We start from the raw sequence: 17,201 nt of genomic DNA, 5'->3' as shown, positions 1-17,201 counted from the left end.
GCGCACTTGTTGTATTCGATCTCGTGCAGTTCTGTTTCTATTTAAAGTCATTTTCCTTTTTTTTCAAAAACATATTTTTATCATTTCATTACACCAAATAATCATTGGACGATAGATAGACAGACAGTTTGCTTTTCAGATACATTGATGGAGGGACAGACAGTGAGTTATGGATGGATAGATGGATAAATAAATAGAATGATAGAGAGACGGATAGACAGACGGATAGACAGCCAGACAGAAGATAGATAGATAGATAGATAGATAGATAGATAGATAGATAGATAGATAGATAGATAGATAGATAGATAGATAGATAGATAGATAGATAGATAGATAGCATTGTGAATGCCTGTCTTGTATGTGGGTGAGGAGGAGGAGGAGGAGGAGGAAAAATGCCTCCTGTGAGATTTGACAAAATGATGGAGAGAGGAAGAGAGCAAGCCCAGGTAGATAGAGAAAGTACAGCGCAAGAGATGAGAGGAGCACAAAGCGGGGCCAATGTGATACAATAAGTGCAATCTTTTTGAATGCCATCGCTAGACCTTAAAGTTACCTTTCCCACTCTCAACATCGGACAACAATGCAGCAAATGTGCCTGTCTCTGCTTTGCACTCTTTGCCTCCATTTCATTTGGCTTTGTGCTGCAGAGGAAGGTCTGGAATTCCCCAACTTTGACGGCAGGGACCGGGTGTTGGACATCAACGAGCGTAGCTACAAGAAGGCTCTGAGGAGATTTGACCTGCTGTGTCTGTTTTACCATGAGCCCGTGACTGCCAACAAGGGCCTGCAGAAGCGCTTCCAGATGACTGAGCTGGTCCTAGAGGTGAGAAACATCAGAAAGAAAATTGGGATTGGTTTAGATTTAGTGGGAACTGGACTTGACTTTCTTGATTTTATCCACACTAACTTGGGACTTGCTTGAAACTTGAAGGGTCAACCTCAAGACTTACTTACAGACAGACATGTACATACTGTATGTGACTTACTCTCACCTCTACAAATAGTCTTGACTTAATGACTAAAGATCCAAATGCTTGTTTTATGCGAACACCACCCAGCTAACAGCTCAGGTGCTGGAAAACAAAGACATTGGATTCGGGATGGTGGATGCTCAGAAGGATGCCAAAGTAGCCAAGAAGCTGGGTAAGCCATTACACACATACAGTATCTCTGGTGTACAGTATAGAGCGAGTGTTCTCCTCTTATTAAACCGTTTTTTGATCAGGCCTAGAAGAGGTGGGCAGCCTGTACGTCTTCAAGGACGATCGGGTCATTGAATTTGATGGAGAACTCTCAGCAGACACTCTTGTGGAATTCCTCCTGGATGTGAGTGTACCAGACACAACACGACGTGCCCCAAGTTCTGTCCTGGGATTTAACTCCTTCATAATCCAAAGGAACAATCACAAAGACACTTAAAGGTCACGAAGATTCATTCAGATTTACTAATTTGATGATGCCTCCACATTCATAATTCACAACTCACAATACTAAACTAATAATTCAAAAGACTCGTGATCGGCGATACTGGAGTTTACTTTGCTCTGAAACCAGAACGAGCAGTATCGCAGTCCACTACTTGAGATGGCAATATTACAACTTTTTTTTTAATGTTTACAGGCCCATAGTTTGTCCACCTTTTACCATTAATTGTGCTGAGCATAGACACAGTGTATATATGTCAATGACAATTTCCAATTTTAAATTTGAATTTTTGAGTTTGAATTTTAATTTCAAAGCAGTTCTACTCCCAAATGTTTTTTAAAAGAATCCAATTTTTGAGCTTGAATTTGAGTTTTTCAAATTATTTTAGAGTAAAATTGTGTTATGAATTAACATTTTAACTCAGAAACTCACAAGTTCAACTTCAAATGCAGAAATGTATACTTAGATGATGCAGTATACTGTTTGTACTATTTGAGCAGTCCCACAAAAGTGCATGAAAAGAGCAAACATCTACAGACTCTTTCCAAAAAAATTGAATATCATGGAAATGTTTATTTATTTCCACAATTCCATAAAAAAGTCAAACTTTCACAGATTATAGATTCAGGGCCCACAATTTGAACAATTTCAAGTATGTATCTGTTTATTTTTTTTACATAATTTGGGTTTCTAGCTCATAAACCCCACAAAATCAGGAATTCCAAAAATTTGAATACTGTGAAGAAATCAGCCCAAATTTTGCAGTGACAAGCTGGAAGCCCAAATTATATCAAATAAACAAATAAATACTTGAAATTGTTGCCCTGAATCTATAAGCTATGTAAGCTTAACTTTTGGAATGGAATTGTGGAAATAAATAAACATTTACATGATATTACATTTTTTTGGAAAGGGTCCTGTATATCATAAATAGTTCCTTATATGTGAAAATCAATATGCACCAGTCAATATCACAATAAGGTGCCTTTAGACTTCCCCATTTCATTTCACCCCTCAAAAAGTTGAGATTTTCCATTGAACTTCATAGTCATTGTATGAAGTAGATGTTATGCTATCAGAAATGCATATTAGTGAAGCTCCCACACTTTTTCTTAATATATAAATCAACTGCAAGAAGACAATGTACATGCTAACAGCAAAATGATGGATGACAGGGTTGACAATGACAGGCTGGACAGTTTTGTCGAGCACGTAGTGGAGCTTCACTTAGCAACGTAATTCAGTGGCGAGCTCTGTGTGTACTGTTTAACAAATATATTTTCAATTTCTGAAACGTTTTACGCCAGTTGATATTTTTCACTATGACGTGTGGATGTTTTATGCTTACACACCTCCATCGACATATAAAATGATGAAAATTACAAAACATAAGTGTAAATATTTATTCTGCAACACCGTTCAGCATCTATTGAAGAAAGACAAATGAAATAACCAGAGTTTTTTTTTTTTTTTTTTTTTTTTTTTTTTAAATGTGCAGTTAGCTCATAATGACAGCCTGGACATCAATTTGGGGGACACAGGCAAAATGTTCACCATGATTATGAAAATACAATACACATGATCAAATGACCTTTTTAATCAACTACCTTTTGTGGACAATGAAACCATGTAGAAAAAAGTTAGTATCATTTCATCACTATTTACACACATTGTAGTAAGCTGAGTAATATCTGGGACATGCCAAAATTACGTACATCCAATTAAAAAAAAGGAAGGAATACAATAAAAGGAAACATATTTTCAGAGACTTATCATTGTACTGTTATTGCCACTCATAATAGGACCTCTGAGTTTCATTATTCTGCTACATTTTCAGGATAACGGACTGATTTTTATGAGGACACCAAAGGCATTTTATCGTGATATTGACACACATAGCATTTTGTAAAATAAAAAATATATATACTTTCTCTTATGACCAAAAAAAAAAAAAAAGAAACCTCTTTGGTATTTTGAATATTTAGTTTTTGAATATTTAGTTTTTTCCATTTTTCTCCAAATACATGCTTACAATGAAAGTATTTGGAATTTGGTAGTTATTTCGTCAGTAGTTAAAAACAAACAAAAAAGTTTATTTTTCTCAAACATATACCTATGAATATAAAAATCTGAGAAACTGACACAGTAAATTTGCACTGGTCTCAATATTTTTCAGAGCTGTATATGCTCTCAGTATGATGCAGTGTACTTCTACACCACTGCAAACTCCAACCACAGCAATAAACGCATTGTTAGATTAATACCTCATCAAAGCTGAGCATTATTGTCTTACGGCTTTTGGATTGATCTCATAATGTCGTGTCCCGTTCAGTATTTCTCATGTTGATGTATCAATGTGTGCATTCTTTGCAGCATCTTACTGTGGTGCCCCCCCCCCCCCCCCCCCCCCCCCCCCCCCTCCATCTGCAGGTGCTGGAGGACCCGGTAGAAATAATCAACAACCCAATGGAGCTTCGAGCCTTCGAAAGGATAGAGGAAGACATTCGCCTCATTGGTTACTTCAAAGGAGAGGATTTATGTTAGTTTGCCACTGTGTGATGCCACTACTCGTGCACTCGTATTTGTAGTCAAACAGAGGAATTTGTTCGCCTATAGCTCCATGCTGTGTCCCAAAAGACCCTTAATGGGATCTCAATCTCTCCATCTCCTGATTTCACTGTGTGGGTTCTCTCATGAGAGGCTTTAAATAGCATCTAGTTCACTAACTAATAGGTCAAACTGCAATTACCATCTTGAGACAAGATGTGATGTGGTGCATTGTGGTCATGGTGGGATGTTTCACAGTGGGATCTTGAGCAGTAATTCTCAAACTGGGCTCCACGAAATATAACGTGGGGGTCCGCAAAATAATTAGCACGTAATAAAAGTGCATATCTAAAATATAGTGTAGCGTAAATTGGTTCTATAGGTAATGTACAATTAATAAATTAAGAGCAGAGTGCCAACACTCTACTTTTGCTCTAATAAGCAAAAGTAAGAAGTTTAAATAAGTTTAAATAAATTTACCTCAGCACACCACTCAATTTGACTAAAAACAGGGGAAATTAGTTCAGTCCCACTTCTTAAAGGCTCGTACATAAAATAGGAGTTTGCCTACTCGGTGTATAGAGGCTGTGACACTTCAGCACAAACAAAACACGTAACCCTTTTTATTTATTTATTTTTTATGTTGGAAGAATTTATTAACTAACCTACAGATAACAGAGAATAAATGAGGAATTATGACAATGGGAAATATGGAGGCATGGTGGGCGACTGGTGAGCATATCTGCCTCAACAGTTCTGAGGACCTGGGTTCAAATCCGGCCTCGCCTGTGTGGAGTTTGCATGTTCTCCCCGTGCCTGTGTGGGTTTTCTCCGGGTACTCCGGTTCCCTCCCACAACCCAAAAACATGCATGGTAGGTTAATTGAAGACTAAATTGTCCGTAGGTATGAATGTGAGTGCGAATGGTTGTTTGTTTATACTGTATGAGCCCTGCGATTGGCTAGCAACCAGTTCAGGGTATACCCCGCCTCCTGCCCGCAGGTAGCTGGGATAGGCTCCAGCATACCAGCGACCCTAGTGAGGATAAGCAGTGTAGAAAATGGCTGGATAAAATATGGACAATAAATTATAGTACACGAATAATGACGCAAAACTGAGGAAATGATATGTAAAGTTGGATTCAATGCAAAATCAGAAATTTATCAATCACACATTTTCCTCACCGCTTATCCTCACTATGGTCGCGGCCGTGCTGGCGCCTATCTCAGCTGACTCTGGACGAGAGGCGTGGTACACCCTGAACTGGTAGACAGACAATTGTAGAGTTGGGAATATGTCCTCTGCTAAATTTACACTGACTATGCTTTTGTAAATTAGCTCCTGTAAATTAGCTACTGTTAGCTGAAGCAGTTCACGTCAGTTAGCAAGGTCATGGTCCTTAGTTGTAAAAGGGTGGATTAGTCTCTCCTGGTCCGAAAAGAGATCCTCCCCCAAGTGGAGGAGTAAAAGTATCTTGGGGTCTTGTTCACGAGTGAGGGAAGAATGGCGCGAGAGATCAACAGGACTGGTGCAGCATCTGCAGTGATCCGGCCTCTGTATCAGTCTGTCACGGTGAAGAAGGAGCTGAGCAGAAAGGCAAAGCTCTGATTTACAGGTCGATCTATGTTCCTACCCTCACGAATCGTGGGTTGTGATCGGAAGAACAAGATCGCGGATACAAGTGGCTGAAATGTGTGAATGAATTTGGTGAGAAGTTCACTCATCCTGGACGTGCTCAGAATGAGTTGTTGCTCCTCCTCAGAAGAGTCAGATGAAGTGAATCAGGCATACGGTTAGGATGCCCTCTGGACGCCTCCCTGGTGAGGTGTTCCGGGCACGTCCCACCGGGAGGAGGCCCAAGGGGAAGACCCAGGACACGAGAGAGAGAGACTCTCTTGGCTGGCCTGGGAACATCTCGGGATCCCTCCGGAAGAGCTGGACAAAATGGTTGTGGAGAGGGAATACTGGAATACTGGGCTTCTCTACTTAAGTTGCTGGCCCAGTGACCTGACCCTGGATGAGCAGAAGATGATGGATGGCTGGACGGACGAATGGATGGCATTTAGCGGTGCACAACGAAGCTATGTTTTGTTGGTACATTGGAACCTCGATAACATGTACCCCGATATAACAGATATAGGATAAAACAGACTGTTGGGAATGACCAATGTGTCCAAAAATAGTTTCCATTTGTCACTTAAACTGCCGTTGACGAAGTCTGTTAGTTCCAGAATTGGCCGCTGTTGTTTACTGGCGTTGTGGCACAAGACGCGCCTCCCTTGCCTACGTGGCGGCCATGTTGAATGTGGTACATTGACGTGGTGGCCATGTTATGATGGTTATAGCTATTGTTTATTGCACGTTATTGCCATGCCTCTCTCTCTCTCTCTGGTAGAGAGAGAGAGAGAGGCATGGCTGCAGCGTTAACTCTGAGGAATAAAAAAACATCTCTGTAGTCTGAAACATGCTATTTTTGGTACAGTAACTTTTTCTGGGTCAAGCCGTTGGGCTTTGGGAACGGATTTGGAATTTGGAAGCACACTAATTCCTTGCGGCTCATGAAACCGACTTGCCTATGATGAGTACTGTACTGCAACAATGTCACCATGACCAAGCTCACTGGTGTGGTGAGTTTTGATAAAATGTGAAACTTTCAAACATTTTCAAGCTTTTTTTAAATATTTATTTGCAATAACTTTGTACTGTACTGGGCCTTTTTTGGAATAAAATAAAAAAAACCCTACAAAACAATAATTTTGTATTGTCCAGCAATATGGGTAAATATGGGCTAAAAAAAAAAAAGTGCTTCAATGTAACAGACAATCGGCTATATCGGACGACCGACCCCCCACCCTATTAGTCTGTTCCATCGAGGTTCCACTGTATTAGGATTAAATGTGTGTGTGTGGGGGGGGGGGCTTGAAAACCCTCTCACCTGTGAGGGGTCCCTGGATCCAATGTTTGAGAATCCTGGTCCAGAGATAATACAAGTGTATAGCACCCCATACATTCAAGGCGACACTTGGGGTTCCTCACTCTTTCTTTCCCCCTCAGACTACAAAGCTTTCCAGGAGGCCTCAGAACGTTTTCAACCCTACATCAAGTTCTTTGCCACATTTGATAAAGCTGTAAGTGCAAAGTAAGTTGCCGCATCCAAATGTAACACGTGACGTGTGAGTTCTCTGAAGAATGTCGGTGTATTTCAGGTGGCCAAACATCTCTCCCTCAAGATGAACGAGGTGAATTTTTACGAGCCCTTCATGGAGGAGCCCGCCGTACTGCCTGGCAGACCTTTGTCAGAAATGGACATTGTGGACTTTGTCAATCAACACAGGAGGTTAATGTGGTACTTTTTACTGATTTTGTTCAAAGCTGGCACTGGATTTGAAATGTGAGTGTGGTTTACAGGGCCACTCTGAGGAAGCTCCGGGCAGAGAACATGTTTGAGACCTGGGTAAATAGAATTCTACTACTCATGCTGTGATGCATGTAGAAAATGGTGTTGAAAATCATTGAACATGTTCCCCCCCTCTCCACCCACTGCCAGGAGGATGACATTGACGGAATCCATATTGTTGCATTTGCTGAAGAGGAGGATCCAGGTCTGTTATTATTTGTTCTCCTTCAGTCCCAAAAGGCGTTGCACTGTATATTATTGTGCCCCCTCCATCACCCAGATGGCTTTGAGTTTCTGGAGATCTTAAAGGACGTGGCCAGAGACAACACCAACAACCCAGATCTGAGCATTGTCTGGATTGACCCTGATGACTTCCCTCTGGTTGGTCCTCATCATTGATGAACATTTAATACTCAGGCAAACTTCATGTGTTCTTAGGAGGCAGTCGGCTCCAGAGGTGAGGTTACTTAAGTCTGACTTGAGTCAAGCCATGTGACTCGAGTCAGACATGCTTGAAACTTGAAGAATAAGACGCAAGACTTACTTATGACTCGCGCATATGTAACTTACTCCCACCTCTGACAAGCACAGTTTCAAATGTGAGCATCTTATTGTATTTTGTTTCCTCCTTTTCAATTTGCTTGGGGAAAAAAAACAGACCTACGCATGCCCACTAGCATGTATCCTCACATCTTTCGTTTTTTTTCTCTCCTTGCACTTTCACACGCTAAACACACACTCGTGACAATACTCTCCCCATGCACTACAAACCACTCTACACCATATTATTCCCTCAACACTATTGTCTGTTTTCTATGTTTTATGTCTGTTTGCTACCCTTTTATGTACCCTGGCTTTGCTGTACTTCGATATATCACTCCTATCACCCGCTTTAAATAACATCTATCAACATACTGTAATACCATAAAATTAGCTGCAAACTGTAAAAAAAACAACAACAAAGAATTCATAGTACCCAATTTATTCAAAATTGATATGTCACATATAACCTATAATAATAATTATATATAAAATAAAAAATAATTATACAGGCAACAATCCAGTCTTTAACAAATTATACACAATTGTCAATGTATACGCTCCTAATAAAGATGACTCAGCCTTTTTCGACACACTATTTTCACACTTGATTAACTTGTCAGCCAATTCCACAATTATCATGGGAGGGGACTTTAACCTTCCTCTTAAACCCTTCATAGATTTCGCCAATTAAAACAATAGGAACCAGCCACAATGTGCCAATGCTGTATTTTAGAGCAGTATAGGACGACATTGGAAAAATTGTACAAAAAGAGAGTTTTCGTCGGGACACCGCGCTCTCTCAAGAATAGATTATTTCCTCTCAAACAATTTGGCGGCTCATAAAATTGCCTCCAAAATACTTCCAATCATCATGAGTGACCACGAACCACTTTTTTCTCTCCCTAAATATTGAGTCAAATCTGGTACCTCCACCAACATGGCGCTTTAACATGTCTGTATTGAAAGACCCCGACTTTGATTCTTTTGTGAGGAAAGAATGGGATGACTTTCAAATTCTAACACTCCCTAACCATATCCCCATCTCTGCTTTGGGAAACCGGGAAATCTGTAATCAGCGATAGAATCATATCATACTCTTCGTACAAGCAAAAACAAGAACTAAAATTAGAAAATGAAATTGAACAAAAAAATGTTTATCTTTTCACTGTCTCTCTCCTTTAAAACCTTGTTCTGTCCGACTGAAATGTTTAATAAAAACCCATCAGAATACAAAGAACCACAGTAGCAGTTTAAAAACTCCACTGTGGCACAATAAAAGTGTTCCGTACAGGAACAGAGGAGGTACAGATCCTCCAATCTGTTTGACCTAACAGCTGAACAGGACAAAAAAAAAAAAACACAAAATGTGAGCATCTTTTCTCATCTTTTCTAGCTCACTACTTACTGGGAAAAGACCTTCAATTTGGACTTGTTCAGGCCTCAAATCGGTGTGGTCAACGTCACAGATGTAAGTCAAACTCGATTTAGGTCATTAAAACTCTACAGACCTTAAAGAGATGTCCGTTGTGAATTTTAGGCGGACAGCGTGTGGCTAGACATGTCCAATGACGAGGACCTGCCCACTGCAGAGGAGCTGGAGGATTGGATCGAGGACGTCCTGTCCGGCAGGATTAACACGGAGGACGACGACTTGGAAGACGACCGTGGAGACTTTGACACGGACTTTACTGAAGACAGCAACGAGAGCCTTGACCAAGATGAAGATGAAGATGACCTCAATGACTGAGCCTGCTGGGATCTTTACCATATCTCTTTAAATCTCTTACAGATTAGAAATCATTTTAGAGACGAAGATTTGACCTCTTGTGCTGTATTATACAGATAAGGTCAATCTAATGCTTAGTACATGCTATGATCGCTATTACAACATTGCTTTTGTTGCAGAGGTAAAAGTAAAATAATGCACAGTGCTGCCTTGATTTACAAGTTTACTTCCTTCTGTGACCACATTTGTAACCCAAATTAAGCATATCTCATATTATCTTTCTCCACTGAAATCTCATATTATCTTTCTCCACTGAAATGAATGGAAATTCTTTCCAGAACTCCAACAAACACCAACAAAAATGTTTGTACCTGTTTATAATGAGAAAAACAGAACTCTACAGTATTGTATTTTGTAAAAAAACATAGTGATCATTTAATTGAATGTAAAGATTTAGGCGGCACGGTGAAAGACTGGTTAGCACATCTGCCTCACAGTTCTGGGGAAATCCCAGCCCCGCCTGTGTGGAGTTTGCATGTTCTCCCCGTGCCTGGGTGGGTTTTCTCGGGGCACTCCGGTTTCCATCCCAAAAACATGCGTGGTAGGTTTATTGAAGACTCTAAAATATCCTGTAGGTGTGAATGTGAGTGCGAATGGTTGTTTGTTTCTATGTGCCCTGCGATTGGCTGGCGACCGGTCCGGGGTGCACCCCGTCTCCTGCCCGAAGATAGCTGGGATAGGCTCGAGCAGCGCGTGACCCTAGTGAGGATAAGCGGTAACGAAAATGGATGGATGGCAAGATTTAAACAGTTTATGCATCATGATACTTGAGTGGGCAGTGTGCTACTCATTCTGGTGTGCATGCCTTGGCCACCAAGGGGCAGTATAATATATAGACACACTACACTCAGATTTAGTCATGAAACGCAAAGACCATCTCAACTAAACTGCAATAACATTAGTCATTTTTCACAGAAACTAAAGAATATATGTCTGTGAATATTGTTGGATGTTTTGTTGGCATGTGTTGCTCCCGTTTGCATCGAAACATAAGTTTAAAGGTTTATAGTTACCGCAACATCTAAGCTAATTTCCTTGTCCTTGACTTTGGAGTTCTTCCATTAGGTGTTAGCATTAAGCTTGCGGACTTTCATAAGGCAAATCTAATATATGTCATGTTATATTTCATTTTAAACTTTAACTAGGAGTGGTAATGAACAGATTGAAGATGATTTTTTTTTCTATTAATTGTTCACTATTTGCCAAACTGCTGCTTGTTGTGTCATTCCCTCCCACCATAGCCAGTGAAATTTATGCTCGCAACTAAAGACAAAGAATTTGGCCAAGTGACGGCTCAAATCTCAAAAAACCCGTGAGTGGGATCACTTGTAAGTAAACATACCACTGTATTACAAAATCAAAAGGTGCATTTGGGCTGAGAAAAGTCACAACTCACCCTTTCTGAACAAGCCCCGCACCATTTGCTCTTTTCGATCAAGTTCCAATCTGTTGCGCCCATGGTAAAAACTATTATTTTTTGGGTGGTGTTGTTGAACGGTCGACTCAGAATTATTTGACTTCGCAAGATAATCTCATTGAAAAGTATTAAAATGTCTGGTAAAAGAATTCCTAATTAGTTTTGTTGATTGAATGGAATCTGCCCCTTCCGTGCCACTTTTGTCTCATGAGGAAGGTTTAGAATAAGTATCCTGAAACTATTAGGACATTTTGGCCCTTCTGTCAATACTTTCGGAATGAATTAACAGCCAGTGAATAATTCAGCATGGTTATGCCTCTTAATGAGTGCAGGGATCAGGGCGAACAAGTTCGGTGTGAGAGACGCAAGCAACGTCCCCCCTCGACGCAGCAAGCTGACATAAAGAGCCGACCAAGTCATGACCATGAATTAGTAACAGTGCGTCAGAAGGTGTGTGTGTGATGGTGTAGACATGTTCACATGACCCCAGGCTCTCCTGCCAAAGAAAGCTGACAAGTGTCCTGTGTAGCTGACCATGTCATTTCAACTCAAATATAATTGACACATCTACGAGGTCTACCTTCATCTGTCACTATGAAACCCACAGACGCATGTAAACGAAGCTAGCTTGACAGTTTAGCTCAATGATAGTTGATCAAACGTGAACTAAACTTCACGTTGATTATGAGTTCAAGTGAGAAGACAAAGTATACAGACCGTTTTGGAACCAATAAAAATCTCTGATTGCGAATGTATTAGTACAGCTAAGGAACATACAGATACTGAATGTAAAGTCGCTAAGGAGCAGCCTGGGCCCCCCCGCTTTGGCTGCTGATGGGGGCGGTGGGGGCCCCATGTCGCTCCTCGGGCCTGCTTCGTTCCTTGCATCCCGCTGCGGTCGGCTCTACCTCTTCGCGTGGGGGAGCCGGGCGGTCCTCTGTGGGCTGTGGGGCCTGCTGTGGGTTTTTTGTCCCTGCCCGGTTTGGGGGTGGGTGGTCCACCTCCTACACCCGTTGGGGGGGGAGGTAGTGGGCGCTGGCGGGAATGTTGTGGGGGGACCCCCGTGGTCGGTGTTGTGGGTCTGGGTGAGGTAGCCCTCTTCGTCTGTGGTTGTCTGGCCTAATGGGCCCGACCTGCAGGAGCCATGCCTTTTAATCACTCACTTAGCACACACTCAAACCACTCACTGTATATATTTTTCTCACGAATCACATATGGGCACGTATACATATATGGGTTGGCTGGGGGGTGGCATTGGGTCCCTGCGGCCCCCACCGGGTGGCCAGTTGTCGGGGCGCCTCGGTGGGGCCGGCGGACCACCCTGGGTCCTTCGGTGTGGGATGTCTCCCGTCCACCGGGCAGCTCCCGGCTGGACCCGATTCCGCCCCTCGATTGATTGGGTGGGGTCCTCAGCCTCCGCGCTGTACTGTATTTACTTCGTGCCATCTAAAAGACGACCATTCATTTGTTCTGTCTGTCACTATGCCTCACTGGCATAAATAGAGAAACAAAGATACATTTATTGTAGATATATATTTTTTGAGCAATTAGGTACACAGGTATATACAGTAAATGAACAGGTCATTTAAATAGACGCATTCCTCCATCTTGTGATCGGATCGGTGATCGATTATTGTTTTTTTACACTCGCTGATCGGTCCTAAAAATCCTGATTGTGTAAAGCCTATTTATGACTCAAGCAACAACTTGACTTGCTTGATTTTTGCTACAGTAACTTGAAGGTTAAGACTTGATACTTACACATATTGTTAGCCTAATAGCATAATCACCTCAGTCATTTATGAATGAAAACAAGAAAAAACAACAAATTTAACAAACAAGCTTGCCTCGATTCAACCTTTGCGGATTACCAAGACCTGTTTGACTGAGAATCTACACAGGCATAAAGAGAAAACCCAAGTTTTACCAATCAGATTGGTATTTTTTATTGATATTGTAACAGTAGTTAAAAATGACTTATGCCTGGATCAGACTACAAGACAAATGTGGTCTTTTACGATTGCCCTACAATCTTGCCGTATCTCGGTCAGACAATGGCAACACGATACGACGTATTCCGATACCACTGTATCTCGTCTTTTATGATCACTGGGCTTTATTTTAAGAAAATACTGTCGGAGAGGCGGAACCAGAAAACGTGTCACCGGTCAACGCGACTGGATATACTCTTTACCATGACAACGACAACAACAATGGATCACGCCAATATATTGTCTTGGGGGAAAGAAAAACAAAACTGAGGAAAAACACGTGGTGCTCGGGTGGGGACGTTCATTCAAGGTTTGCTTGAGGTACGTTCACATACTTTTAACTTGCTTGCAAACAGGCAACAAAATGTTACGTAGCCTAGCAAGTTAGTGCTAGCACTAACGGTTTCACGTAAACATGCCGGTGTACAGTCGAATCATGGTCTAAAGCTTTGGTGAACATTGGTTCATGTGCATGAATACAGTGGGGCAAAAAAGTATCTAGTCAGCCACCAAGGTTTTCACACACTGTTGCTGGTATTTTGGCCCATTCCTCCATGCAGATTTCCTCTCGAGCAGTGATGTTTTGGGGCTGTTGCTGGGCAACACAGACTTTAAACTCCCTGCAAAGATTTTCTATGGGGTTGATATCTGGAGACTGGCGAAGGCACTCCTTCGTTGCCCGAATGGTGTGTTTGGGATCATTGTCATGCTGAAAGACCCAGCCACGTTTCAATTTCAATGCCCTTGCTGATGGGAGGAGGTTTTCACCCAAAATCTCACGATACACGGCCCAATTCATTCTTTCCTTTACACGGTCCTGGTCGCATTGCAGAAAAAAGCATGATGTTTCCACCCCCATGCTTCACTGTAGGTATTGTGTTCTTTGGATGCAACTCAGCATTCTTTCTCCTCCAAACACAACAGTTGAGTTTTTACCAAAAAGTTCTATTTTGGTTTCATCTGACCACGTGACATTCTCCCAGTCCGCTTCTGGATCATCCAAATGTTCTCAAGCAAACTTCCGACAGGAGGTGAGATTTTAGGTGCAGCCCCAGATTGAGGGAGATTATCAGTGGTCTTGTATGTCTTCCATTTTCTAATAATTGCTCCCACAGTTGATTTCTTCACACCAAGCTGCTTACCTATTGCAGATTCAGGCTTCGCAGCCTGGTGCAGGTCTACAATTTTGTTTCTGGTGTCCTTTGACAGCTCTTTGGTCTTGGCCATAGTCGAGTTTGGACTGTGACTGGTTGAGGTTGTGGACATTGTCTTTTATACTGATAACGAGTACAAACAGGTGCCATTAATACAGGTGAGTGGAGGACAGAGGAGCCTCTTAAAGAAGAAGGTACAGGTCTGTGAGAGACAGAAATATTGTTTGTTTGAAGGTGGCCAAATACTCATTTTCCACCTTTAAAAATCATCAATAGGATTTTTTTTACTCATTTTGTCTCTCACAGGGGAGGTATACCTATGATGAAAATTACAGGCCTCTCTCATCTTTTTAAGTGGGAGAACTAAATACTTTTTTGCCCCACTGCATATGTTGAAAACAGTATGCAGACAACAGCAAGCACGGGAGGCAAAGCGCCGGTCACAATACGCAATCCTTTTGGTCAACATCAAGGTGCGCTGTCGGAGAGTAATCGTTGATACGTCACACTTCATGGAAGACATCCCAAAAAAAAAAAAAAAATCAAACATGCTAGACTTTACATTTTGTTATCGTAGGGCTATCATAGGGCCAAATCGTTGATCGGGGATTATGTCACACTACATGAAGTTTTGCCGTTCCCGACAAAATATGTCAGGCCCGATCTGGGAAATCGCCCGCGATAGCTAATTAGCCAAATATCGGGGCAAAAATCCTGTAGTCTGATCTAGACATTAGGTAATAATGTGACTTACTTACACCTCTGCATTTCTGATTAACCATTTTAATTTGGGCAGTAATCTGGGGATAAGGAGACAACAAAAGAAAGTGTGAGTATATATTATAGTTTAAGCAAGTAAGTTATCAAAAACTGCAGCATCCTCTTTCACTTACTCAAATTTAGCTCTTTAAAATGAAGAGAGAATCATTCTTTAAGAATTCCTTCCAAGTTAGACTGCATGTCGCATTTGATTTTTCTCACCGAGTGGCAATGGGACTAAATGAACGACCTGGCCCGAGTAGTTTTGACCAGATAGTTTAGCCCATGTGTCAATATCAGCCAGGACAGAACATTTGTTTGAAGATGAAGCCAACAGAGGAGACGATGCATCCATCTGCAAATAACCACGTCATTACAAAACAAATCGAAGGAGGAAAAGCATTCCATTTAGATGCAAATGTTCATTTTGCTCTCGACTCATTCCTATTCTGGTCTTGGAAGGAAAAGACGGGTATATAAGGAAGGGAGGGTGGGATTAACTCAATGATAGATGAGGTGCGACAGGCGGACCTAGACACTGTATTTGCACTGGGATGATACTATTCATTTTTAGCACCAGGCAGTGTTATTCGGGCCTGACACGCCAATTATCGTCAAGCTCAAAGACATGCAAAACTAGTTTTATGATATTTGTGATACCACATATAATTTTAGGAACATTTAAACAATAATACATTAGCTACTTTAAGACAGAGCAGTTGTACAAACAGTCATAAAATGTCTTTAATTTTGTTACCCAATACAAAGGCCCGTGTTGGAAGTCATAGTAAAGCCGTTCAACAGAGTTGGACAGTAACCTGGCAACAGCGTGAGAAATGGGGATGAAAAGGAGACAAGCGCAACATATGAGTAAACATATATACTGTACATACATACAGCTGTTCATACATAAACAGATACAGTGTATTGGCATCCACAAAGCGTTCACCACTCAGTAGTTATATTCAATGTTCACCAGATGGCAGTAGCGTACAACCCTGATCTCGAAACATGAACACACATTTCCAGTGAATATAAATCACTTTTTTTTCACCTCATTAACTAAAACTGTTCAACTTTTGAACTCAGGCGTGATGGCCATGAGGTATGTTTTTGTCCATAGTCCTAAAGATGTATTTGAAGCGGATTTGGTCCTTGATTGACACTCCAAAATGAGTCTGATTGTATCTATACTTTTTCATCATTCGAGAGAAGTTAGGAAATGCAGATCCATTCCCACCGTTATTCTGTCCAAACAATGGACAGAACTTTGCTTCTGATTCAGCATCACAAGCAGAGCATATACTGAAAATTTTACTCCACATGTACAAGCCATCATAAACATTCCAAAAACTTGAAAAAATGTGTGCGATATATTGATCCATAAAAAAAGACAGGTAAAAATAACCTATAAAAAAGACCTAGACGGAGGTCTCCGATTGTAATCGCAGGACAAACTTGTGGGACTTTGGGTCAATGTACTCCTCTGACATGCGGATGTAGGGGATCTTCTTGACGGTCATCACCAAGCTGAAGTCTGCACATTTAAGAACGAAGACGGTGCCATCTCTCAGGCCACTGGTGACTGACGCCTCACTGACCAGCGTCCACTGACGGGCCAACCAGTGGTTCCGGCTGTACTGCAAAGTAGGACCTGGCTTCAGGTAACTCTCCAGGAAGGCCTGCGTAAGAGAGTAAAAAGTTCACACACTCCAGCAGAGGCATCCAAAGCTTTTCTTCCAAAGGCTCTGAAGAGAAAAGTCTAAGGATGCAAGGGCCGCTTTGACCCACTTCACCTTTAATTATTTAACACATTAAAAACAACAGTGTCAGTAAACATATGCTAAGCAGTTACAGTATATAGTGTTTTTACAATAGTCCCTAGTGTACTCACAGGATTTGCGACATTCCAGAACCCCCCCCATGATAGTTGAAAATCTGCTAAGTAGTGACCATATATTTATTTTATTATTTGTATACATTTTAAAGCTCTATGGATCATACCAATACAAAGTATGATGTGCAGGTATTATTTTTGTCCACTTGGGGTACCCATCCTCACCATCCATCCATCCATTTCTACCTTATCCAAGGTCGGGTCGCGGGGGCAGTAGCTTTAGCAGGGATGCCCAGACTTCCCTCTCCCCAGCCACTCCATCCATCCCGAGGCGATCCCAGGC

General features: G+C 41.5%; 2 protein-coding genes across 6 annotated transcripts in view; one reads left to right on the top strand and one right to left on the bottom strand.

The window, feature by feature from the left end:
- Positions 1-583: 583 nt before the first annotated feature.
- On the top strand, positions 584-9,779 carry LOC133410693 (calsequestrin-2-like). Its single transcript, XM_061692184.1, has 11 exons — positions 584-826; positions 1,062-1,146; positions 1,229-1,329; positions 3,859-3,967; positions 7,029-7,102; positions 7,181-7,311; positions 7,383-7,428; positions 7,522-7,576; positions 7,652-7,752; positions 9,308-9,382; positions 9,452-9,779. Exons 1-11 carry the CDS (start codon positions 584-586, stop codon positions 9,659-9,661), a joined length of 1,230 nt encoding a protein of 409 aa, XP_061548168.1. The 3' UTR covers positions 9,662-9,779.
- A 5,968-nt stretch (positions 9,780-15,747) lies between these two features.
- Positions 15,748-17,201, bottom strand: part of LOC133406149 (vang-like protein 1) — a 56,844-nt gene continuing 55,390 nt past the window's right edge. For all 5 annotated transcript variants that reach the window (XM_061683518.1, XM_061683554.1, XM_061683527.1 and 2 more), the window contains one exon: positions 15,748-16,703. In XM_061683518.1, coding sequence (XP_061539502.1) covers positions 16,443-16,703 — 261 coding nt within the window. In that variant the 3' untranslated portion in view covers positions 15,748-16,442. The remainder of the gene's footprint in view (positions 16,704-17,201) is intronic.

Source organism: Phycodurus eques, chromosome 1 (assembly GCF_024500275.1).
Source record: "Phycodurus eques isolate BA_2022a chromosome 1, UOR_Pequ_1.1, whole genome shotgun sequence".
Classification (NCBI taxonomy): Eukaryota; Metazoa; Chordata; class Actinopteri; order Syngnathiformes; family Syngnathidae; genus Phycodurus; species Phycodurus eques.
The sequence above is the reverse complement of the archived record's forward strand: the minus strand, read 5'-3'. Positions and strand labels throughout refer to the sequence as shown.

Excerpts from the sequence above, each read along its gene's own strand:
- LOC133410693 (XM_061692184.1), top strand. The coding sequence starts at position 584 with ATGCAGCAAATGTGCCTGTCTCTGCTTTGCACTCTTTGCCTCCATTTC. Across the intron at positions 7,753-9,307 it reads ACCCTGATGACTTCCCTCTG|CTCACTACTTACTGGGAAAA; the intron begins GTTGGTCCTCAT and ends CATCTTTTCTAG. Across the intron at positions 9,383-9,451 it reads GTGTGGTCAACGTCACAGAT|GCGGACAGCGTGTGGCTAGA; the intron begins GTAAGTCAAACT and ends TGTGAATTTTAG.